The sequence below is a fragment of the Tachysurus fulvidraco genome, chromosome 25 (assembly GCF_022655615.1).
Source record: "Tachysurus fulvidraco isolate hzauxx_2018 chromosome 25, HZAU_PFXX_2.0, whole genome shotgun sequence".
NCBI lineage: Eukaryota > Metazoa > Chordata > Actinopteri > Siluriformes > Bagridae > Tachysurus > Tachysurus fulvidraco.
The window spans coordinates 6059852-6085714 of record NC_062542.1 but is presented as its reverse complement, the minus strand read 5'-3'; the positions used below and the strand labels follow the sequence as shown (position 1 = coordinate 6085714).

The window sequence follows — 25863 nt, the reverse complement described above, 5'->3', positions numbered from 1 at the left end:
AGAAATAAGGATTGTATGGGGCAGGGGATGGATTTCATGAGGCTCTTGGTAATTTCTCATAGCACCACCATTTTTCACATGCCTCTAAATTACTTGTGCAGCTCAGGGGATGGAGACTTCCTGTTTTGATCAGACATGATAACAGAGCTGTATGTGAGTATTGTGGAGTGGTTATTGCATATTTTATATTTATGTTACAAAGGAATGAAGGTACAAGCTGCAGAATACTTGTACAGCCTGAAAAGCAAACCATTTTTTGGTGAATTGGTGAATGACAGCATCGTCATCATTTTTCATAACCGTATTTCTCAACGTAGAAGCCAATATTATATGAGTGAATCAGGAGCACATATCTAAACCACACTGATGGCTTGCAGAAACATTATTTGTTTAAAATCTAACCAAAAATATAACCTACGTATATGTTTTACCTGGAGTCATGTATCGTGGCTGTGGTGTTAAATGGTTTGGTCCATCAAATAGTTCATCCTTTAAGCTTACTGGATTTCTGAACTAGTTTTCAATCTCAAGAGTACCTTCATGAACCCTGGGCAGGAAGAGAAAGCGATTAGATTTTCTGTGAGGAAAATTTATGCGTATTTAGATTTGGTAAACACACATACTCATGCATTTCACTTGTCCAAGGTTGCTAGACTTTCTTTAGTATAAATGATCTGATACAGGGTTTTAAATAATTTAATCTGGATCACTGCCTTCAAATACAAGCAGTTACCTTTAAGCCTGAAAAAAATGGGAGATATGAAATGTTTTCTCTTCGATGCCTATGACATTTAATTTCATTTCCAATCTGCATCCATCAGTATTTAACTAACTGCTTCTATCATCATTATTTAGCAGCGTGATCCAGCAGGTCTTATTATTATTATTATTATTATTATTATTATTATTATTATTATTATTATGCTCATGAAGGAACTGGAATTGTATTTTTCATCATTAGGGAGCTAAATAAATGTAATATATTAACTTCTGCATATGCTATTTTACAGTTTGAGAGTAGATGTCTGTGCTAAAGTCTCTGGAATTGGCATCCCTGATCGTGTCGGTAAGCCATTTTTGGTAAAGCATTACTGGTATATACTGTACCTTATTTTTTGACTGTTGGTTTTATTGTTTGTTTGTTTATTTGTTTCTAGCAGTTGCTTTGACTTATAATTCTGTCATGGAAATGTGATAACATGCATAACAATAATTGTTCTATAATGACAAATGATGATCATTATATAAAATGCATATGATAAAAGTGAATAGTACACTATCGAAATCACATCTATTGACATTTCCAAGTTAATTTGCAAGTACAAAATAAGGTATATACCAGTTATTGATTAATTTTAGTGTTTTGATGAAAGCTACCTAAATACCTACGATTACTACAGTATTATAGGTGACAATGGATTGTAATTGATATGCTTCCAGTTTCTAGAAGCAGAGACTATATGTCATTTATATATTCAGACTGCAGTGATTAATAGTAACAACATACAGTAAACAGTATTAATAAGAATTAATTCTGAACTCACTCAGCTTTGAACATGGAGCTGCAGTTGGACTCGTTAAAGCAGCGAGGCGCAGTGAAGCGGGTTCTGTTCCTCGACTCACATCAGTATCATCGTTCACTGCAGATGTTACTGGGCCAGCGGGATCGCCAACGATGTCTCAACCATATCATCTACCTACGGGTGAGCCCCTATAGTTTTATCATTCCATCTTGTTCCAACTTGTTTTATAAATTTGACTGCAATTCCCTTTTCAAAATGGCACATTAGGGTTATAGTGTTTTGAGTTTTTTATATTAATCAATACATTTGTAGGGGGCACGGTGGCTTAGTGGTTAGCACATTTGCCTCACACCTCCAGGATTGGGGGCTCGATTCCCGCCTCCGCCTTGTGTGTGTGGAGTTTGCATGTTCTCCCCGTGCCTCGGGGGTTTCCTCCGGGTACTCCGGTTTCCTCCCCCGGTCCAAAGACATGCATGGTAGGTTGATTGGAATCTCTGGAAAAATTGTCCGTAGTGTGTGTGTGAGTGAATGAGAGTGTGTGTGTGCCCTGTGATGGGTTGGCACTCCGTCCAGGGTGTATCCTGCCTTGATGCCCGATGACGCCTGAGCACAGGCTCCCCGTGACCCGAGTAGTTCGGATAAGCGGTAGAAAATGAATGAATGAATGAATGAATGAATGAATGAATGAATGAATACATTTGTAATATATATATATATATATATATATATATCCCTGCCCGGCAATAGAACCCAGGTGGCAGCAACAATGAGAGCACGAGATCCTGCCGCTGGACCACCCAGAGCCTAAACATTTGTAATTTACAAATAAATTGAACAGTATTTTCAGATATAACAAACAGTAAGCATATTTTCTAGTGTGATTCTCAAATTCTGATGCATGTACCTCTGGCCTCAAATTACCAGTTAACTATTGTCCCTTTGTCTATCAGATTCTGCAGAAATTAGTAGAGCCTGAATTTACTAGCTATAAGAACTTGTTGCTGTAGTATACATGCTGTAGTGTGTATACACACTATGGGTGTGTGAGTGTGCATGTGATGCATTAACAGGGTGTCCATGGTATACTCTGCCTTATGCCCCTAGTCTCTTCCGATAGTCTCCAGGCTCCCTATACAGGATAAGCAATACAGACAATGAATGGATGTTATTGGTAGTAGTAGCAGTACTAGTAGTATTCATATATACGGGAACCCAGCATTCATCTGGTTTAGAAATCAAAGATCTGTCTAGAACACCCATATGTGTTTCCCATAACGTTAAGCCCTGCATCATGAATTGTCTCCATACTTATTAGTGTCTTCAAAATGACCACAAGAATCCAAATAATCCTGAAGTATTTTAATAGGTTTTTATTTAGAGGGCACAGAAACAATGTCAAACATTTGACTTTTCTAGCTTTTTTAATTGTATCTTTTCCACAACCCAAGCCATGGGAAAGAGTTTTATGGGCCAAGAGTGGTGCGTGTGCTATCACCGTGAAAAGCAAACTATTTCTAGCTTTGATCTGTGAGACAGCACACTGAACCAGGCACAGATTCTCTTTACTGATGATGGTACGTATTAATAAATTAAGGAGAAAAAATTTGTATCAAATACTATCGACTAATAGGACTCTGGGAAAGAGGTTTTTTAGCCAAATCTAACCAAATTCACACCCATATCTAATGAACATTGTTTCATTACTGAGATGTTTGTTCAGATTCTTACGTGTGTGTGTGTGTGTGTGTGTGTGTGTGTGTGTGTGTGTGTGTGTGTGTGTGTGTGTGTGTGGGTGGGTGGGTGTATCCGTGTGGAGAGGAAGTGATTAATAATTAATCCCAGAACACAACCTTCTGTTAATCTGATATAACCCACTCTCATTACTGCATCACCACCAGATTGCAATATAGCATTTCCTTATGGATCAGAATACACACACACACAAACACACACACACACATCCCAACTCCCTAACCTGTAATTATGTGGTTTTATTTGTTGTCCTTGGCTCCGGAGACATTTATTAAACTATTTTATCTGATTTCTTTAAAATTCCAAGCACATAAAGTGATGTCAGAGGACGATAGCAGGCAAAATAGAGCAGGAAAGAGGATAAGGGGAGGAAACCCAAAGCATTTGAAATCTCTTGTAATTGCAAACACTATGCAACAGTTCATTATAAAGCTATTTATTTCTCTGTACTTTAGAAACATCTACAGAACATTTGGCAGCAGATCTGGTTATGTATGTACATCATCTAATATCAAGAAAAGAATAACAACTGATTTTTCAAAATTGTTTTAAAATTTTATTTTAAAATCATTGCTGTATTTTTTACTTAAGCTCTCATAAATCAAATACCTTTTTCACAATTTAATTTATTACTACAGTAATGCCGAATACTCGATTCTGATTGGTCCGAACGTGTGGATTCGTTGTCGACAGGAGCTGTGACATAATTTAATGTTATAGAAAAATAGAATAGAAGCCTTTATTTTGTCACATATACATTAGAGCACAGTGAAAATGATATGCTATGATACTGCGCAACTGGAGTAGAGAGGGTTAAGTGCCTTGCTTAAGGGTCTAACAGTGGCAGCTTGGCAGTACTGGGGCTTAAACTCTGATCCTCTGATCGACAACCTAGAGCTTTAACCACTTGAAAGTGTAATGTGTAATTGTCGATATCGTTGATAACATTTTCTGTTATTGTTGTGTTTATGTAGCATTTTTGGATTGAGGTTTTCTTACCTGCTTTGCAGTTGATCTTGAACATAACAAGCTTCATTTTATACTTTTATTCCCTTCAAGAGATAACTAATATTGACATCCTGCTAAAAGAAATGACATTGGGAATTTTTCCTAGATGCCTCACAGCATTCATTTGATATGATAAATTAAATAAAAGTAGAAAAGAAGAAATAGGCTGGAAACTCGCTGTGAGAGGAAAAGAGTCCTGTTGATTTTTTTCCTATAACAAGTGATATCAAAGTAGTAGAGTTACTAGGATGTCTAAGACAAAATGTTTGTGTTTTTCTCTAGGATGAGACTGAATTCAGAGATAAGCTGAGTCCCATCAGTGTAGCTCTGAACTACAGTCTGGATCAGACATCTCCTTTATCTGGCCTCCAGCTACGACCCATACTGGACCACTACAGCATGACCTTGCACCGCGAACAGGTGTGTGTATGTCTAAAAATGAGCCTGTATCAATAGACATCACTAAAATACAAGTGACAATACAAATGTCTGAACTACAGCTAAACAGAGACTTGCTTATTCTTTGTACTTGCTGTTCTTGCTCTCAGGCGAACATCTTGTTGGACTGTGGAGAGGACAACATGTGTGTCCCAGATCTTGAGCTCTCTGCTAAAATGTGAGTCCATCGTGTCCATGTATGTGCGTGAAAAAGTGAATGTTTTCCTGTTTATTTGAGTTATTCGAAGTGCTGAGCTGCACTTGTGTTGTTTAAACTGTGTGGAGTTCATGGAGACCTTGTTTTATCTGGATGTACACAGATACTGAGCTGTAGGGATTTGTCCTTGTATTACAACACATTAAAAACTCTGAAGTGTTCGTTTTTTTAAGTCTATGAAAGCTTTTACTGTCTCAGATTTAAAAAAAAACATTTTAAATTGTTAAATGGTTGAAATATTTCAGTTATTTTTGCCACATGTAGGGACCGGACAGACCTGGCGATTGGTGATGAAAACCCACTGCTGCTTACCATCATTGCAGCCAATCATGGAGAAGGCGCATATGAGGCGGAGCTTGTGTTGCGTCTCCCACCGGAGGCAGACTACAACGGCATGGAACGCCGACGGGAGGTAAACCACATCAACCACTTTGTACTTCTCCCTGTCTTTTATCAAGATTATACAAGACAATAATTCTACTTAATCTGCATAGAATCTCTTTTAGTTTTCAGTGAATTGGGAGATTATGTGTTCCCAGCCATAAAGTGCTCCTAAACTCAACCACAGATTTCCTTTTTTTAATATATTCACTGGTATTTGCGTTACATTTTTCAATCACTAAACAAAGATTTTCTTGGCTTACAAAAGTCTTTTCTTGTATTTATATTCACACTTTCTATGGCATGCACTTCAATGTCTCTGTGCTTTGCCACCTGATGCTACAGAGTCATTTCTTTTCAATGTTTCTACAACCTGGTTTCCATATGATAGGATTTCAGATTTTCTGATTGGTCATGACATTGTGCACTGTACACATTTTTCACCGCAATACAGGGTGAACACCAAAAAAGCATCGATAACCCTGATTCAGAACAGTGTTTCATAACTGTGAGTAAAAAAAAGTATGAATAACTTGTTCAGTCATCTGAATGTTCTGTGAATGTTCAGTCATCTGAATTTAAATGTATTCATTCAACTCAGGAGGCACGGTGACTTAGTGGGTAGCACATTCGCCATGTTCTCCCCGTGCCTCGGGGGTTTCCTCAGGGTACTCCGGTTTCCTCCCCCGGTCCAAAGACATGCATGGTAGGTTGATTGGCATCTCTGGAAAATTGTCCATAGTGTGTGAGTGTGTGAGTGAATGAGAGTGTGTGTGCCCTGTGATGAGTTGGCACTCCGTCCAGGGTGTATCCTGCCTTGATGCCTAATGACGCCTGAGAGAGGCACAGGCTCCCCGTGACCCGAGGTAGTTCGGATTAGCGGTAGAGAATGAGTGAGTGAGTGAGTGAGTAATTCAACTCATCAAGTTCTTGTGTTTGTTGATGTTTATTTTGTTCCCTCCATTCAGTACTAACCTTTAGATTATTCTATATTCGTTTAGTTTGTTTTCTCTCCGAGTAGCCATATGAACTTAAGCACAATAGCTTAGTTATATGTTTATGATGATTCTTGTATGAAGAGGTCAGGGCTTGTGGAACATCCATTTTCCTGCATTTACTTTGAATGCTTTGAATGTAACAATCTGCTATCCATTTCTACCAAAAAGCGAAAAACACAAATACGGGGTAACAAGGCTGGAATGTGGTGAATGTTGATTTAATTACTACTAACATTCTTCATCAAACCACAAATGTACGGATGCACAAATTTCAGGATGCATTGAACATTACATGTGATTTTCCACAAAGGCACATGGGAAGACAGATTCATGCGATTTTTGTCAATACTGATACTAAAACGTCTTTCTGTGTATACAGACTAGCCAGAACTAAACAGACTATTAAGATTACAATCTTTACTACAGTCTTTTACTGTGTTATTAGTTTAACAGGCGTGGTCTCTCTGGTAATTGCAGCACATGTTAGAAAGTGGCTCGTAATGTGATTAACATGGCTGCATCAGGCTGTGTTCCCCTGGGAACATTTTTGTTTAGCTGAGAGGAAACAGTTGGCAGCGGTGGAGATGTATGGAGAGAGAAAGGTGCAGAGGAAGAGAGAGAGATGATTGAGAGAGTGGGGAAGGGATGACAGGACGAGAGGGCTCGGAGATGTATGATGTTATTGCCATTAATGAATTCATCACACTCCTGGTCTCTCGACATATTTCTTTTCTTCCTCCCACGGTTCTTCACCGGAAGATACAGGGTCTCTTATCTGTGGCTTTAAATAGAAAAACGTATTTTGATTGTGCCTGGTTTTGTGTTTAGTCATACTGAGCTACAATATGTGATGAATCATGTTATAGGAATACTCTGGTGTTTTTTTGTTTGTTTGTTTGTTTGTTTGTTTGTTTGTTTGTTTGTTTATTTATTTAATCTCTGTATACTGTATGATCTTCTGTATGTGATTAATTACCTCAGAAAATATTTTTGGAACATTTTCCACTCCTCATGAAAAAAACACTCCGGAAAGGGAAGTGAGTTAGCATTTTTGTTTACAGTAATCACCAAAGTATTTCCCCTGACCCAACAGATCAATTGGAAAAATATTGTAGCAATGCTGTAGTTATATTAATGCAGTGACGACATATGTAAGGGTTTTACAAAGGCTAAAAGCACCTTTGTGAGCTTATACACTTTCATACTCATTGTACTTCATATTGGCAGTCGCATACAAATGCTCCAGTAATGCAGGAGGCGCTATTATGATTCGCATGACTACAGGAAGAAAGCGTTTGTATAAATTAAGGCAAAGCAGGAGTTGATGAACTACAAACATCAGCCATCATATACGATAACATCTCTGCATGAAGTGGGCATGTTGATACCTTTAAAGAACAATCAGCTAATTCAATTAAGTATAAAGACAGTTAACATGAGCAGATAATTTTGCTTTACGCTGAGTTTATGTTAGTAAACGCCACAAATTTAAGAACTTAATTGAGAAAAATAAAGAAGGCAGTTGTAGGTTCAAAATAAGGCAACTTTCTAGTTTACATTAATTGTTTCCTAAACCATTTTGTTTCCAAAGCACATCATGAAAGGGTCACATAGTATCTCCTTATTTTTGGTTCACCCCAGCAAAGAAAAGAGTGATGTGAAACTCCAGTATAATTGCTTTAATGAGACATAATTGACTGATTTTTTTTTTTCCTTTTTTGTTTCAGGACCTACAGATCCTGAATTGTGAGCACAGGATGGAAAATGACACCCAGTTGGTTGTGTGTGAATTAGGAAACCCAATGGTGGCTGGAGCAAACGTGAGCAAAGTCTCTTTTTCCTTTATTCTTCTCTTTTCAGAAAAGCTGCTTAATGATTTAATTATTAAAGTTTAATTTTTTTGTCTTGCTCAGTGGCTCAGATTCACTTTCCTTTCCTTCTTAAACACTTGGACAGACAAATTTTGTTCAATTTTACATTCACATTTCATTCATTTTTCTTTGGTACTGTTAAGTTGTTCAATAGAAAAAGGTTGAGAAATACTAGAGTAATCTGACTGAATATATAGTGGTGGAAAATTACGTTGGATCTAAGGGTTAAGTTTGTAGGCTCCAGCAGGACTGCAGCATGATGAATTAGTAAATCAAAAAGGAAGCTTACAATCGTAGCCATGTTGTCTAGGTTCAAATGTTTGAGAGATCAAAAAGGTATACGGGAAGGAGACAGAAAAGAGAAAGGAGAAGAAATAAATAACTAGCTCTTATAAGACACATGTATCAGTGTGGTTTTGAACCTTAGAAACAGGATTTATAGGCTTTTTTATTTCTCCCTCTCCAAATATAAATTGTTTGCTTCATTGACAATGGAAGCTAGGAAACTGTTCTGATGCCAAGGCTGAATTCCTCCCAAAGTGAGATGAGAAAAACAGTGTTTAAGGTATTTTTGTTCAAGTATTTTTTGTACTTGCACATAGAACATGTTGCATTGTTTTTTGGTGTGATGTAATTTGTGCCTGTTGGTGTTGTAAAGCAGTGAATTTCTTTGTGAAGTCAACTCCACAATGGTGGTCAGTGACTGATTTGAACATAGACCCTCTGTGCTTTAAGAATTTGTAGTCATTTTCACACAAAGGATTTGTAGTCTTCTTTACACAAAGTAAATGTTGATATCAAACTCATTTCTGCTCTCTGAGATGCCTCAAGTGCTTGTTCATAAGCTTCTAAATTTTAAAGGCATTATCTTCCTCCGCAAAAAAAAAACAACTAATCCATAACCTTACAGAGGAAAAATACATTTTATCAAAACGTCTTTATATAAACATAAAATCTGATTTTAGGGGATAAAATAATTCAATTGTATAATTAAAATTTGTTTCCATTCTGCCAGAACAATGTAACACCAGCATACTGGTTAAAAAGGTTAAAACACCTCAGAATTGTATAATCATTATACAGAGCAATTTCTCGATTTTTCATCATTGACAAACTGAACTGATTACAAATGAATGAACAATAGTTTGTTTTTCTTGTTGAGCAACTCTATGAAAACCGTACATACAGCAGCTCTTAAGAAAGTTTGCAATCAGTTCTTTTCTAGCATGTTTGCATTTTTGTTAAAGCGGACTATCTGCAGTATTTTCCCATTTGACCTGGTACATACATGCAAAAAAACATACCATGTAAAGCTACTGAAGTCCAGACAAACACATACTTGACTATGTCTGTGTGTATGTGTTACTCCAAATGAAATACACCACCACAGTAAAGTATCACTCACAGGAAAGTCTGGCAGCATCTATAACTTTATATTACTATGTGAACCGTAAAGTAGTTGCTTAAATGTTCAAAAGATATAAACAGATGTTCTATTATTTTGCTTCCCTTTGTAGAATGAACTCAATAACAGCAAACTTACTGTTGTCCACCTAGTTGGATGGACAGGACAGTTAATGTCCTTAAAATATGCTAATTTCTTAAACTATGCTAGTAGTTTCAGTATAAAAATTGAAGTGTCTCACGACTTTATGTCGTTTGAGGGTATGTCATTATTAATGGCGTCCTGCCCAACCAAACCAAGTATGGTCATGAGCTGCTACTGGGATGTCTTTACTGAGGTGGACAATTTATACTTGAATTCTAGACTCGAGATCTAAATTCAGAGTGTTACTTTGTTACAATGTCTATTTTTAAAAGTGCTACAAAAATGTAATGTAATTTAATTTAGAGGAGACATGAAGAACTTATTGCATATGGTAGTTATGGCTCTGGTCCATTGCAGCCTCTGAAATGCAGCTGTTTTCCAGATGTGTTCATAACATAGCATCTTCTCGTCTCCTGAAATGAATGGCACAGCATGTGTTACTACAGCATGGAAAACGCGTGCTGTGGATTCAACTCGGTGATGACCATACCTGCGGTTGTTAACACCACTGCTGCTTGCCTGGACCCGTATGACTTGCATTCTTTTTGTAAGGTTCTGTTGCTGACCGTGGTAGTGTTTTGCTCTCATATGAGGAACAGCGTTGAAAGTTACATGGCTGAAATGTTTTGTGTAAAATTAACAAATACACAAGGTCCATCCATCCATTTTCTGAACTTTTTATACTACACTGGCTCACAGGGATCCTGCTTGGGATTCAGGGTAGAAGGTGGGGGACACCCTGGATGGGGTGCCAACACATCACAGAGCACAATCACACACACCACGTCACACACCACAGACAATTTAGAGATGCCAGTTAGCCTTCAAAGCATGTCTGAACTGAGGGAGGAAACTTAAAGGCAGGGTCTACGAACTTTGAGAAATGCTTCAGAAAACTGAGTCGGGCCGAATAATAAACAAAAATCAAACCAAAAATCAAACCAAAGTGTAGCCAATGAGCAGAAAGGGGTGGGGCTTGTCAATATGCGGCGGAGAGAGTGTTCAGTGCGCATGTGTGACATTAGCAGAAAGCGGTTTTAACATTGACATGAAGGATAAAAACATAGAAAGAAAGCGAAGAAAGGCTTACGATAAGGCAAGAAGTAGGATGTGTTAATATAGGATCAGCTTTCCAGCACTGGAAAGAACTGAAGGAGCGGGAAGTTGGCCGTATATTCACAGATTGGAGTTTCCCGAGTCAATAACTCCTGAGCTAAACGCTGTTACTACACAAATAACACCTCTTTTCTATCGTAGTAATGTAGAGAGGCAGCTACAACCGTGTTTTGTGTAGTAACAGTGAATATGCAGCTGACTTTACTTAAGACGCCGAGGCGCTTTTTTCCTTCTCGATAGGTGAGTAACATTGATTTTGCTTTGTTACACAGAACTAATATATGCCGTCCTTTGCATGATTATGCTTGTGTGTCATTTTTGCTTGTTTGTTTATCTGCAATCGTATTGTTCTTCCCTTCAGCTATGATAAAGACACATTTCTTTCCATTAGTAGCCTGGGTTATGTATGTATGTGTGGGCGGAGCTATCAATACAGGGGTGGGACCCATTGGGGTTAGGGGTGTGTTTGTTTTGGTGATTTCAAATGTCGACATTGGCTTTCAAAAATCGGAGACCCTGCCTTTAAGGTACCCAAAAGAAACTCCACAGTCACAGGTGTAGGATTTATTTAAAAAATAGATGTGTTCCTAAAGTCAGGCATTTTAGCAAATGTGTGCAAAGGCCATAATCACAAAACCAAAAAACAGAAACAAAATTATTAACCAAACAATGGCTTGGTACATCAGGCAAATATTCACTGGAGGATATGTTGTATCTGTGTGTTCTGAGAGTACTGTGACAAAGTGTGTAAGGTGACAACGAGTGTGAGTGATGGGAATCAGAGTCTGTGGCAACCATGTTTGTAGGCCATGATGTTTGCTTTTAGTATGGATGTCAAGTTTTTAGAGCAGTTTAAAAGTCTGATTATTACCAAACACAAAAAAAGAAAAACATTATTTAAGGATTTGATTGAAATACCACTGAAATTCTAATATATCACTAATTATATTGTTTTTGTCTGTATGAATTTATTATGTGATTTAATTACTCAAATTAAAAACCATTATTGAATTAAATGCCATAATTAAAAATTCTATCGATTGTTTAGGCGATTTTGATAGGAAGTATCTGATCTGATAAGACTTGTGTCCATTTTGTGTGATCTAAAAAAAAAGAGTAAAAAGCTTTGTGAGTAAAGCACACCTAGCTACAGTAGGTGCAGGTTTTAGACATCTTTAGGCAAACTGACTGCATTTACTGTATTAATTAAATGCAGATGTTATTAAATGTCTTCATAAACAACATGATGCTTTGCAGACAGAAAGCCAAAACAAGGTCAGAAATTAGACTAAATAAAAATATGTTAATGTTTCTTAAGGTAGAGTAAAGTTATAAACAAAAAGCTTTATTCTGGTTTTTTTCTGAGTTCATAGCTAAACATGTGTCAGGTTTTCCCAGACCCCCCTCATAATTATTCCAGTTTTAAGAAGGCTAGCAGTGAAGTAAGGCTGTTCTAAGAGTCATCCTTTAAACACTGTTTACATTTGTGTGGTTCATCTCTTTCCATTCACTTCTCTGTCCCTCTATCATTCTTTTTCATGTTTTAAATGCCACAGTAAATATGACCCTTGCATGTGTTGTCATGGGCATTTGTCATAGCAGCTAACTCAGCTAAATAAAGACAGGCTTCCAAGAATGAAATGATGGCTTCATTTCTATATACATGTGTGTCTGGGTTGAAAAACACAACCAAATATTTTACTTTGAATAACTTATCCGGTGATTAAAGACTTTCGACCCCACTGAACATTTGGGTGACATTCCAAGAGGGTTCCATAAGATCTGTACAGCTGCTCTGTCTCTTCTGTTTTCCCCCTCTATCATTCCCTCCTTCGCTCCCTCTGTCCCTTACCCATCAGTTTCCTATTTCCCCTGAGCCCTCAGGGTCCAGTGCACTCTTATGACTTGAACACTTCATTCAAGATTTATCCTTGTTTTGCTTCTGCTGACTTTTTCTTCGCCTTATTCTTCAGAAAGGAAAGAAGATACAATTTCTCGGAAGTGGATGAATTTTCCCAAAGGATCTTAAAGCCCATGTTTTCTATGGATAAAGCTAAAACTGGGTTCGATTTTAAAGACTCTTCACTGCTGTTTATTCTCTTCATCTTCGCTCTGTTATGATAGTCGTGCCGGTGAAAGCCAGGCAAATTGAATGGTAATTTCCTGCTAATTTGACACATAAGCTGGTAAATGCTTTCCTCTGCAGGATACAGAGAGTGTGGTTTAGAACTTTATTACTGCTGCTCAGCCCACTTAATACTCAGGATCTCTAATCTGAAGTACCACTATTGTGCATTATGACTCACTTTCCAGCGCAAACATACTAACATTTTCCTGATGAAACATTTCATGTTTTTTGGTTTAGAGACTGTGGGCAATGGGTCTCCCATCCTTATGACTGCATGATTGATTGGTGTTTCTGCCTGTTAGCCTTGAAAGAAATGGAGCCACTTGTCTTCAAAGCCCACATAGAAGACAGAGAGGGAGGGGAGCAGGTCAATTAGGTTTGAGAGCGAGGAAAATAGGGGGGAGAGGTCGTCATTTTCTGTCTGAAATACACTTTAGTGTTAGGCATTAGGAACGTTCCATCAGCCTCAAGAGATATTGAGGGAAAAAGAATGAACAGAGTAAAAGGCTTAGAATATAGCATACTCTATGTAGATGATGTGTGGAAGAGATGCTATGGTGAAATAGTGGAGGGGAGAATTGTTTCTCTGTGGTTTCACATGGATGGAAGATTGAAAATCATGAGGCGGCCTTGTTTTGACATGGATGGCTGTTTGATCATGAGAGACAGAAGACATTTAGAAAAGGATTGCTTTGTGGTAGGAGAAGAAGAAAAGACAGACGGTATGACCGGGGTTGTTTACTAAGCAAGAGAGACAGAGGATGAATAGAGAGACTGTTTTCTGAAGCAGTGGCTTAATAGGAAGTGTAGAATAAATAATGAATGCAGAGTTTTAAGAGAGAGAGAAGGATGTGTGTTGTGGATGGGTTGAGCTTGACATGTTAACATGTTCCAGATTGGTGTATGTTCTCAGAAATTTAGAGCTCACCATTGGAGCCTGCAGGGTTAAGCTCACATGGGCCAAATTAACATGGCACCAGTTAAGCACTGTGACATATCCCCTGCCCCACTCACACACATTTATGTTCCCATCACCCTCCAGCACGTCACAGGAAACCACATGGGAAGCACATGGGGGATGTGATCTGACCAAAAAGAAAAGAACAAAAAAGAATCCACCACTTCTTGTGTACACTTCTGTCAAGTTGGTCCCTCCAGTCAGACATGGTATATTAAAATTAACAGAGTCATTTGGAAGGGTAGAATTGATGTTATGAAATATGAGCTCTCATTTGAAGTTTCAAAACCTTTTGGATGACTATGTATATTTCTATATCTAGCAGCTATATGGAACTCCAATTCCTTCCCATGTAAATAGGGCTACATGTGGTATAGTCAACTTTACTGTATTGGGAAATAATCTATACATAATTGGATACTACTAGTAAAAATTTAAACTGGAATTCTGACTGTTCTGACTTGGGATTTTTTGACCAGATATCTGAAACCAACTATTAAAAAAATTGTATAAAAGAAATTTCAATTTCACGTAAATCAGCGGTAACATTTGGTTAGTCAGAAGTACACTGTGGCATGTCACTATGAAATTATGGCTAGTAATTTTTTTTTCAAGTTCAGCATGGAATTAAATGTTTACAAATGGAATTTACACTATATATTTCATTGAAATTTGACTGTTCATATCTTGAAGTCAAAATCGTCTAGTCTTTATAAAGGAATTTTAGGCTGTGATGTCAAAATGGTAGATTAATTTTTTTTAAATGTCATGTTAGTACTTTATTATATAAAACATAATAAAACCTTTTTAGAGTCTGCTGAAAGGCAACAAAATGCAAGACAGATTTTATTTCATTCTGTGACTCAGAGGAAGCTTGTAATAGCCTTCACTTTCCACATTTGGTAGCTATCATATGATAGTGAAACCTAACAGACCTAAATAAGTGTCAATATTAAATTAGAGAGAACATTTTTAAGTGGTTGAAAACTCCTTTTATGAAACAGGACTTAATGAAAGACAAAACAGTCAATTATTTCCTTGCCATGATGATATATTAAACCTCATCTCGTTCTGTGAGTGCATGAAGTCTTTACCAAATCTATTCTAGATTTAGAATGATAAGTGTAAGAATGTTTAAAGCAATTTTCTGTTCTCTAATGCCATTATTAACAAACCACCATTAATAAGTAAATAAATAAGTACCTAATTTAAAATATCATTTAAATGTCCTGTCCTACTCCGGCCTTCTGTTGAAGCTGTATCTAATAGTAATATAGTGGAGTAAAAAGCATTATAAAACACTACATTATTATTAGAAATAAGCAAAGACTCTCAAGCAAAAAATGTGCTTTCTTTTTTCAGCTTTATCCCTGTTTGACTTTCTGAAACATATGGGCTCTATCTGCTCTCTGCTCATAGTGCATGCTCTGAACAGCAACTGTGAGGATGACACGTGCTCTGTATCTCACCCTTTCACCATTACACCATCATTCGGTTTAATGTGTCTCGTAATATTGAAGGAGTTTATATTGTCCATGGAATATGTCAGGCGTTTGACTTTGTATAGGATCTGCTAAAATGTTTAGCATTGTTTAAAACAAATGTAAAATGAGTAGACTCACTAGTCATTTAGACATGTTTATCACAAGAGAAGCATCTATTTTAATAAAGTGTCTCCCTTAACTTAAATCTATGGGCTGTTTTAGTTTGAATTCTGAAGGCCTCTTATAACGAAACTGTTATTGCATTGTTGTTAGATACAGGAGAGAAGCTTCAGCTGTCTCAAATATTTGACCAAAATAATGACTTTTATTTGTACGCCTGCCAGTAATTTAAGAACTTCTTTGCGTGTAGGTTATGAACAGACAAACACACCCAAAGAATGTCCCCATTGTTGTCTGTCTATAAGCAAACGATAGAGAAACAGACGTATTGTTTAAATATCCCCCACTTTCAAAAGCTCATCACACACTAGGGTGGTAGATGTTCGTATAGTTCAGATGCTCTTGGCTGAAAACAATTGGAAAAAGAGATTGCAGATGGAGCGGCGGGTGTTAATGACACACAGCTGAGCTGCAATGCTGATTTCCTTTGATTCTTTAAGGATTCATTTTTGAGGAAGTGTCTACAGCTCGATCAAACCCAACCCTGTCCCTAAGTCATAAAAAGGGCTGAATGGTGTCCTGGATTAACCTCAGGAACACAAAAAGGACCTGAAGCCACACTTCTACTACTTTTAGAATTAGAGAGTCCCAGTGGATCTGGAGCCCATCATGGGAATACTGGGATCAATGCAGCAATACGTCCTGGGATGCCAAACACAATGGACCTACAGTATATTCATACACATTCACGCTACATGGTGCACTGAAATGAAACCCGGTCAACTCTACTTCAGACTGTACATATAAATAAACTCAATTTAAGAAACTAAGAAAGAAATAAGAAGTAGTAATGGAATATGATGTGCAATATGTTATGTTACATGTAGTAGCAGTGGTACATGAAATGCTGTTATGTTAACAGTACAGGTTGAAAAAATTTATTTAACTTTCAGTTGAGTTACATGTAGTAACGGGAAAAGTGTAAATGTGTCTTTTTGGAATCCCGTAAGATGGATATGTCGGATATGTCCGTGTTGAGGAGTCTGATGCCCTGAGAAAGAAGCTCCTGAGTCTCTTTGTTTTAGCCATCAAACTTCAGAAGGACTTGCCACTTCATATCCATACCTGTGCAGCACCAAGCACTTAACTTAACACCCCCCCCACCCCCCCCACCCCCCACCCCCATTTTTTCCATTATAATGAGTCCTAATCTGTTTTTTTTTGGGGGGAGGGGGGGGGGGTGTTCTGTAAAGATCCTCGGATTGAAAGTTATTGTCTCATTAGAGTAATTGGAAGCCACAAAAATATACGAGCCGATCCTCATAAATGGTGACGCTTTGATGAAATATTTGCGTAGAAATGTGGCATTCTACTTTGCCGACTCTTGTACTTTTTCAAGCAGTAACCACAAAAAGAGGCACCGGCTTTAAAGTTTAACAGCACTTGTTCCTTATACCCGTCTGTTACGAGCTGGCTTTGTAGTATGCAGGCTTTCCATGAACGGGTGGGGGCAATAAAGGGGGAGTAGAGGGGTAGCGGGGGTCAGTTTATGGGCTTTCGTAATTAGCGTAGAACCTGTAGCCACATTGCTGGTCTTCATTAGCTATTATCATAGTCCAACTAATGAACTGCAACATATGGGCACAGTTAAAAGTAGAGAAAGAGACGATGCGCGTGTGTGTGTGTGTGTGTAAGTGTGTGTGTGAGCGTGTGTGAGTGTGTGTTTGTGTGTTTGTGTGTGTGTCATCTGTTTGTTGGCATGCTGTTTTGTAGCAGTAAAATTCAGTCACCTTTCAAAGTCAATGCTGATTATTAATTAACTGTTAATAATAATGGTGGAGAAGCACTTTATTCATCACATTTGTTCTCATCTCTCTCTATTTCTCTCTCTCTCTCTCTCTCTCTCTCTCTCTCTCTCTCTCTCTCTCTCTCTCTCTCTCTCTCTCCCCATCTCTCTCCCCCCATCTGTAACTCTAGGTGTCTATTGGTTTGCGGTTCTCTGTCCAGCGGTTAGAAGACGCTGAAGCTCACATTGGCTTTGCAATGCAGATTCACAGGTGAGATACATATCCTTAACTCTGCCCTTCCTCTCTGCCCTATTCTTTTCATCTATTGTTCTGTGCAAACAAGTTTGAAAACAAGTTTTGGGTCCTTCTAGTATGAGGTGAAAAAAAACATTTTTACTTTTACTACATATGCTTCATATCATGAGCAATGATAGACATGAGGCAGTTTTGTTACTTAATTCCACAGTGGTGATTATTGGCTTATATGAAAGTAGACCCTCGGGTCTTTAGGAATTTGTCATTTTTCTTAAATATTTTTATCTAGCCTACTAGGGGACATAGATTCACTGTAAAGTTCCAAAAAACAAAAACTGTTTGCTTTTTCACACAAATGTTTCTATCTTTAACTTCTATTTTCATCTTAACCATCCTCTATCCATCTTTCCTGCTGCAGATCCCACTTTCCCTTTTCTTTCCTCTCCTCTGTCCTTTCACAGATCCCACTAAACCTTTATCATTCTGTTTCTTCCTTTTTTCTTTTTTCTTTTATACCATTCACTGTACTCCTTCTCTAAGCCTTCTGCTTTTTCAATTTGTTTCCTCTGTCCCTTGAGTTTTGTCCTTTTCCTCTGGCCTGTATTTTCCTGTTCCATCTCTATCCATCCATCTGTCCTCTTGACTTTTTCATTTTAACTCATTCTAGTGACCTCTTGTTTATTTGTACATACTCTCTCTCTCCCTCTCTCTCTCTCTCCCTTATGTTGTATCTTTCATTCTGTATTCTGTAAATGTTTTAGGAGGAAACACACACACACACACACACATACACACACACACACACGTTGCACCAACGCTCCATCAACACCACGACTTCTTCTAACGAGTGTGTCCAGCTTTAATAATCTGTCGTGTGTGGGTGTGTGTGTGTGCATGTGTCTGTCCTCTAACTTTCAGCACTAAGTACAGTACAATTCCGCCAGTCATTAGGATTTGTCTGCTCTTTGTGTGTGTGTGTGTGCGTGTGTGTATATGTGTGCATGTGTGTGCGTGTGTGTGTGTGTGTGTGTTTCTTCGGGTGTCTGTGCGTGTGTGTGTGTGTGTGTGTGTGTGTGTGTGTGTGTGTGTGTGTGTGTGTGTGTGTGTGTACGTGTGTACAAGTACACATGTGCCAGGTGGTTTATTTTAAGCATGTCACTGTCCAAAAAAATCCTCTTCATTATCATTTGAGAAGAAACATATGCTGGATAGAGGGAGAGTAGAACAGTGTTGTGTCTTTCTTTCTGTTAGTTCAACTGATAAAACTTCCACCTGCTAGTCACTGTGATCTAAAGCTACACACAAACGCTGAGCTGTTCACTGTGTTTCTGAGAACATTCCATATGAAATAGTATTATCTACCTTAACACTGTTTACATTTCACTCTGTGCTAATGCTAAGTGTAATTACACTGTTGCCTGATACTATTTTACTATTTTTAAGTAATTTATTAATATTTCTGAGGTAAGTGTTGACTCAACTGTCGAGAAACTATATAGTTTGTAAGAGAATTCCTATTGGGTTGAGGAAAATAATTTTTCGAGAGGAGAAGCTGGTGTATAAAGTTCAAAAGGTCCAGAATCCTGGAACTTCTAGTCTTTGGGTGAAAGGAAACAATGGAAAAAAGGAAGAAAAAACTATTTGTCATACTTATGTGTAGAAATGAACAGTGATGGCTGGACAATACTTGTCCATTACAACAGTTATCGTAAACATCACCTGGTCTTGTTGCAATCTTCATCTCTTTATTCTACCATTCTGTGTAAACTGAAGAGCCAGTTTCTGAAAATAATCAGCAGTTTCTGAAAAAAAAAAAGACCAACTGTTTTTAGTTTATAGCCATTGTGTGTGTGTGTGTGTGTGTGTGTGTGTGTGTGTGTGTGTGTGTGTGTGTGTGTGTGTGTGTGTGTGTGTGTGTGTGTGTGTGTGTGTGTGTGAGTAGTCAAAAGTCAGAGTCAATTACTTGCCAGTTATTCGATCACCACAGCTTTGTGTTTCTCTGTGCTCTAGAGATACACACCGATACACATTGTCAGTCTCTGATTTCCCTTGATACTCATGAAGGGTTGTGTGTCAGTCCTTGGTTCCTCACAGCAGTGTAATGACACCAGGAAGAGTGTGTACTATTATTGTGTGTGGTAGTGGTTTGTTTTATTCACCAGTAGTGAGACAGATCACTACTGAACTTTGAGAATGACACTGATGTAAACATGTAAGTGTGTGTGCGTGTGTGCGTGTGTGTGTGTGTGTGTGTGCGTGTGTGCGTGTGCGTGTGTGTGCGTGTGTGTGTGCATTCTGGGCAGAGTTTAACCAGCTCTTGGTGGAATAATCAGGGAGACAGTTGACATGGATAACTTTTTCACAAAAAGTCTTTACTTGAAAAGCATATTGTAGTCAAACACACACACTCACACACACACACACACACACACACACACACACACACACACACACACACACACACACACACACACACACACACACACACACACACACACACACACACACACACACACAAAACTCTTATTACTCTCCAAAGGACAGACATACACTTATCATGGACTACTATGAATTAGAGTAATTAGGATTTTGTTGACTTGTAAAAACCATGTGCATTCATTAAACCTGATTATACCAGTCCGAAACTTGGATTCTATAGATCATATATCAGCATACGTATACATGAAATATATATGTCTCAAACATTTCCATCAGCCCCAATAACACAGTACTACTCTCTAATGATATAGTAATAATAATTACCTATAGCTAATATAGGCTTGTTTAGCAATCTAGCATCTTCAACCAGTGACTGACATAAAAATTATGATTTAACTTTGATATCCAGCAATGCATCAATTGATTTCCAAGAGAAAGAAGACGAACAGCTTAAAGACTCTCTGATTTGTCATCAATAGTAATACAAGCCCAGTCATTCAGTGGATAGTGCTACTGACGTGTATAATTAATATATGGCTCTATAATATATGTATAAGACTAACATTTTGTGTGTCTGCGTGTGCATATTTGTTTGTCTTCCAGCACCAACAAAGATAACCCAAAGAGTAACCTTGTGAATTTGACTCTCAACGTTGTCGCACGAGCACAGGTGGACATCCGAGGGTGAGAACATACCATTTCTTTAATCTGGTTCTCTCACATGCTATTAAAAAATAAAAATAAATAAATAAATAAATAAATAATAATAATAATAATAATAATAATAATAATAATAATAATAATAATAATAATAATAATAATAATAATAATACAGAACAAATTAAAAATAAACCACACTTAGAGTCAAGTATGCACAAAACAGAAAAATTCAGAAGTTAATACTGGGGGAAAAAATTACTAATTATTTCTATCCTAATTTTTATCCTAAAGGATATTGATATTGCTGTGATCTTTTAAATGCAGCTAAAAATTCAATAATCAAATGCCATGCTGTAAAGTAAAAAGAAAAATCCAAGGAAAATCTTTGAACTCTAGTTTTTTTGTTTGTTAAATTTTTTTGTATCATTTAATTGATCCCTACAACGATAATTTTTTTTTAATACAGATACAGCATAACATTTCTACAGTAAATGTATTTTTACAATCATATACATCTTGTACAATATGTTATACCAATTAACAAGCTCTCTCTCTCTCTATCTCTCTCTCTCTCTCTCTCTCTCTCTCTCTCTCTCTCTCTCTCTCTCTCTCTCTCTCTCTCTCTCTCTCAGTGTCTCTCTACCAGCTCAGGTGGTTCTTCCTTTTCCTCACTGGGAGCCTAAAGAGAACCCAGTCAGAGAGGATGAGATTGGACCTCAGATTCAACATATTTATGAGGTACACACACACAAACACACACAGGTTGCAGCAGTAGCCGAGGAGGAAGCACATCACATGTGGGAATAATTTGCTTCCAAGAATAGAGGAAGAGCATCAGTGCTGCTCTGTTAAACTAAGAAACCCTAAACAGTAAACACACGCAAGCTTCAGTATGTTCAAAGCCATTCTGACCAGTAATACTCATTACTTATAAAACACCCACATACACACTAGTTAACGTCTAATTAATAACCAAAATTAAGTAATATTATTGCCGTCAAGCAGACTGCAATAAAGAGATAATACAGTAGAAATACACAGATGATGATGTTTATGTGTCAAAACCAGAACAATCTGCTATTTGATTAAGTGTAGTTTGAATGAAGGTCTTGAGTTATACAGTAGGTCTTGAGGAATACAGTAAGGACCCTGTAACAACAACACAAACATGTCTCGGATCATTTCATTTGCTTGTTTGTTTATAAGGAGAAATAGAGTTGACCGATTTTTTCCTGAGAAAGCGCTACATGCAAGTTCATTCATTCCTGTAGCTAAGAATTGTGTTAATTAGTCGTAATGTTAGCCAGACAATGTTAGTGCAAACAGAGTCTGTCTTAACCCAGCACCGTTTAGCTTTAACTGCCGGTGCTAGACATCTCACTGATTTTTTTAATGCAGCATCAATGAAGTTGTCAGATCCAATTGAATATCACATTGAAATTTAGGAGGGTGATGATATACTTGTGTATTGTTATGATATCGTGATTTTTGGTTGTCTGAGGCTAATAGGATTTTCTCTTTTTTCTGTCACGCACATTTACAAACCCACATACACTCAGCTCTATAACACAGGTCCAAGTTCTGTGAGTGGCACAGTTTTGGAGGTGGGATGGCCCAGTCGTTATCGAGAGGAGCATTTGCTCTATGCCATGGAGATCATCACTGATGGACCGATTCACTGTCACATCAATGGCTCACTGAACCCTTTGGAGCTCGAGGTAAAAGACTCTCACCTTAGAAAATTACTGATTAGCAGTGTGATCACAGATATTGTCTATCCATAACATTGTTTATCCATTGTCCGTAAGATTTAAGTCAAATGCATAAATAACAGAGCAGTGGTGGCTCAAGTGGTCAATGTAACACAAATCAATACTTGGAATACTTTAATCAATAAAAAGAAATCTTTGTGGTTGGGGAGAATGTGGTTTTTACTGCATGTAAGATTGTTTAACAGTCGCATATCTAATGTCAATGTAGAATTATAACGTCTGGGAAATCAAATCAAAAAGACATTTTAATTCTCAAAATGTCCAAACAGACACATAATCTCAGGCTTGGGGATCTAGCAGAAGACAGATTTCATACTACATGCATTTTTGAATGGTATAGTCAGAAACAAAGTACAAAGATGCCTATGTTATATACTGTGTCTGTATGAGGCTATTAGTGGCCTTCGTAAAAGAAAGAGAGGGGAAGGGTTTGGTTCCGGGCTCAGTCAAGGCCAGACAGTTGTGTCCTTACCTCTTGGGACAACAAGGAAGTCCAGCTGCCACTTTAGTTTAAAATCACCTCCAGCTGGCAGAACATGTGCATTTTATATCTTATCATTAAGCATGGACTTTTTGCCTCGCTTTGTGCCTGTCCCTTTCATTAACTCACATGTGCGCGCACACACACACACACACACACACACACACACACACACACACACACACACACACACACACACACACACACACACACACACACACACACACACACACACACACACACACACACTTTACTATCCTTGTGTCCAAACCACCGGTTGATATAATTATTGTTGCAACTAATTAAGGCCTCAACCTTTTTTTTAACCACAATATTATATTTAAAAAAATTTTCTCCATCGCCACCAAACAAATGTGCAATAAATGTGCCAATGTACCATAGAAACTTGGCCACACACGTATTAACAAAATCTGCACACGTTTTCCTTTGTTTCAATAAATCTCTGTTTTTCTGATAGTTTGTCAGCATATGGTATATGTGTATACCTCTCTGCTGTGTTTCTGGTTTCATTCGCAATGGTTATAAAGCGTTAAACACGTCTCAGGTCTCTGTAATGGTTTGCGGGTTCGTGCTGCGCCAGGGGGCTTTAAAGTCCCTGCAGTATGTCTTGACTTTACAACTGCAACTTTACTCACGACTTCAGAGAAGGACGAGCCGTTTAGGGACTTTGATCTGAGCGTGCACATGTGCTCACACACACACACACACACACACACACACACACACACACAAAATGAGTGTTGCCCAGATGACATTCCCCAGGCCATGTCTTAATGTGTCGTGCTGATACGACTCACTTGTAAACGGTGTCTCTTTGGCTCCTGTCAGTTTCAGTGCTAGAATAGTTGAAGAGCAGAATCAAAGAGCTCGTCATATCCTGTGCATCTGTTGTTCTACATATAGAGTCTAATAAGGGCTTAAAAAGGAATGTTAATCTGAAATGAAAGGGAGAAGAGGAACTCTGAGTTTGTTCTTTGTGAAAAGAAATCTCTATGATTTTTACGGAAGTCAAATTTGACTCCATTATGTTCGACTGATTATTATTATTATCATGGCCTGTATTCAAAGTCATCTACTTAAAAGTTCTGTGGATCCTTTTTACTGGATTGTTACAACAATCTTTGTGAAACTGTTGTAATACTAGAGATACTAAATCAGCAGCAGGAAATTGTCGTGTGTTTGATGTATGTCAGTAAATTATTTAAAATAATGAGGTTTTTGTTAAATAATGGTTATAGAAGCTCGCAAAAAAAACAGTTTGCTGATGTTAAGCAGACTAAGGACATGGATTACTGGTACCATGTCCTGTGGTCTGATGAGACCAAGATAAACCTATTTGGTTCAGATGGTGTCAAGCATGTGTGACGGCAACCAGGTGAGGAGTACAAAGACAAGTGTGTCTTGCCTACAGTCAAGTGTGGTGGTGGGAGTCATGGTCTGGGGCTGCATGAGTGCTTTCGGCACTGGGGAGCTACAGTTCATTTAGGGAACCATGAATGTATTGATGTACTGTGACATACTGATGCAGAGCATGATCTCCTCTCTTCTGAGACTGGGCCGCAGGGCAGTATTCCAACATAACAACCCCAAACACACCTCCAAGATGACCACTGCCTTGCTAAAGAAGCTGAGGGTAAAGCTGATGGACTGGCCAAGCATGTCTCCAGAACTAAACCCTATTGAGCATCTTCAAACGGAAGGTGAAGGAGCGCAAGGTCTCTAATATCCACTAGAGTGGAAGAGGACTCCAGTGGCAACCTGTGATGCTCTGGTGAACTCCATGCCTAAGAGGGTTAAAGCAGTGCTGGAAAATAATGGTGGCCACACAAAATATTGACAATTTGGGCCCAATTTGGACATTTTCACTTAGGGGTGTACTCACTTTTGTGGCCAGTGTTTTAGACATTAATGCCTGTGTGTTGAGATATTTTGAAGGGACAGCAAATTTACAGTTATATCATACACTCACTACTTTACAGTACTACTTTTGCAGCTGTGTCATTTCTTCAGTGTTGTTACATGAAAAGATATAATAAAATATTTACAAAACTGAGAGAGGTGTACACACTTCTGTGAGATACTGCATATATATTTGTGAAATTAAATAAACATAAAAAAACACATTGAGGTTACATTAAACAGTAAGACAGGTGCTAGACATAATGCTGTTCTTCAGTCAAGCCAAAATCACACAAGAAAATCGGTCTTCAGGGTCAGAGTCAAACACAACTGAGACATTGCTTTGTTTAAAATTCCTGTACACAGATCGCTTCTGTCAGAAGTGTATGGTTGTGTCTGATTGTAGCTTTTTAACCTTTAAGAATTAATGAAATTGTCCCTTATATGCAGATGTCTGTATTTTTTTTTTTTTTTTTTTGCTTTAAGTACTACACGTTATTGATATAACCTTTGTTCAGCTCTAAAACAGATGCTTTAATAAATAAATTAAAGAAAGGGATATAGGTTTGTCCCCCACAAAGACCCAAAACCTTTGTATAGGATGTCTCTTACGGTAAGGCTTTGTTTCCTTTTCTCTGTCTCTCTCTTAGACGTCAACTTTGCAAGACACACCAGAGCTGCTGGGTTTTCTGCGCAACAACAGCGGGCCGACTCGTCGTAGGAGATCTGTTACAACCACACAGAGCTACAGCAGCAAAACACTGGTACACACTCGCATGTTGTTTACTTCTCTGGGATGCCCTAATCATCTCAAAGCTGAAGGTGTTCATGTTCAACCACTAAAACTCTGTGTAAGGTTATCCCAACAGAGGGAAAAACACACGTTTCTGACTGAACGCCAACAGCGTCCTGATTCATTTTATATAAGATTAGTGTCTAAGTTCATATGAGCCGTTAAGCACCACTGTGGAGTGTGACATGATGAAGACATTTAGACACAAACTTA

At 38.0% G+C, this 25863-nt stretch overlaps 1 protein-coding gene across 1 annotated transcript in view; it reads left to right on the top strand.

Moving 5' to 3' along the window:
* Positions 1-25863, top strand: part of itga8 (integrin, alpha 8) — an 82635-nt gene that overhangs the window by 50738 nt on the left and 6034 nt on the right. The window contains exons 16-26 of the mRNA XM_027171778.2: positions 1011-1066; positions 1549-1703; positions 4566-4703; positions 4832-4899; positions 5203-5350; positions 8045-8137; positions 17521-17600; positions 20628-20708; positions 21317-21422; positions 22244-22402; positions 25508-25621. Of these exons, the coding sequence (XP_027027579.2) occupies positions 1011-1066; positions 1549-1703; positions 4566-4703; positions 4832-4899; positions 5203-5350; positions 8045-8137; positions 17521-17600; positions 20628-20708; positions 21317-21422; positions 22244-22402; positions 25508-25621 (1198 nt within the window). The remainder of the gene's footprint in view (positions 1-1010; positions 1067-1548; positions 1704-4565; positions 4704-4831; positions 4900-5202; positions 5351-8044; positions 8138-17520; positions 17601-20627; positions 20709-21316; positions 21423-22243; positions 22403-25507; positions 25622-25863) is intronic.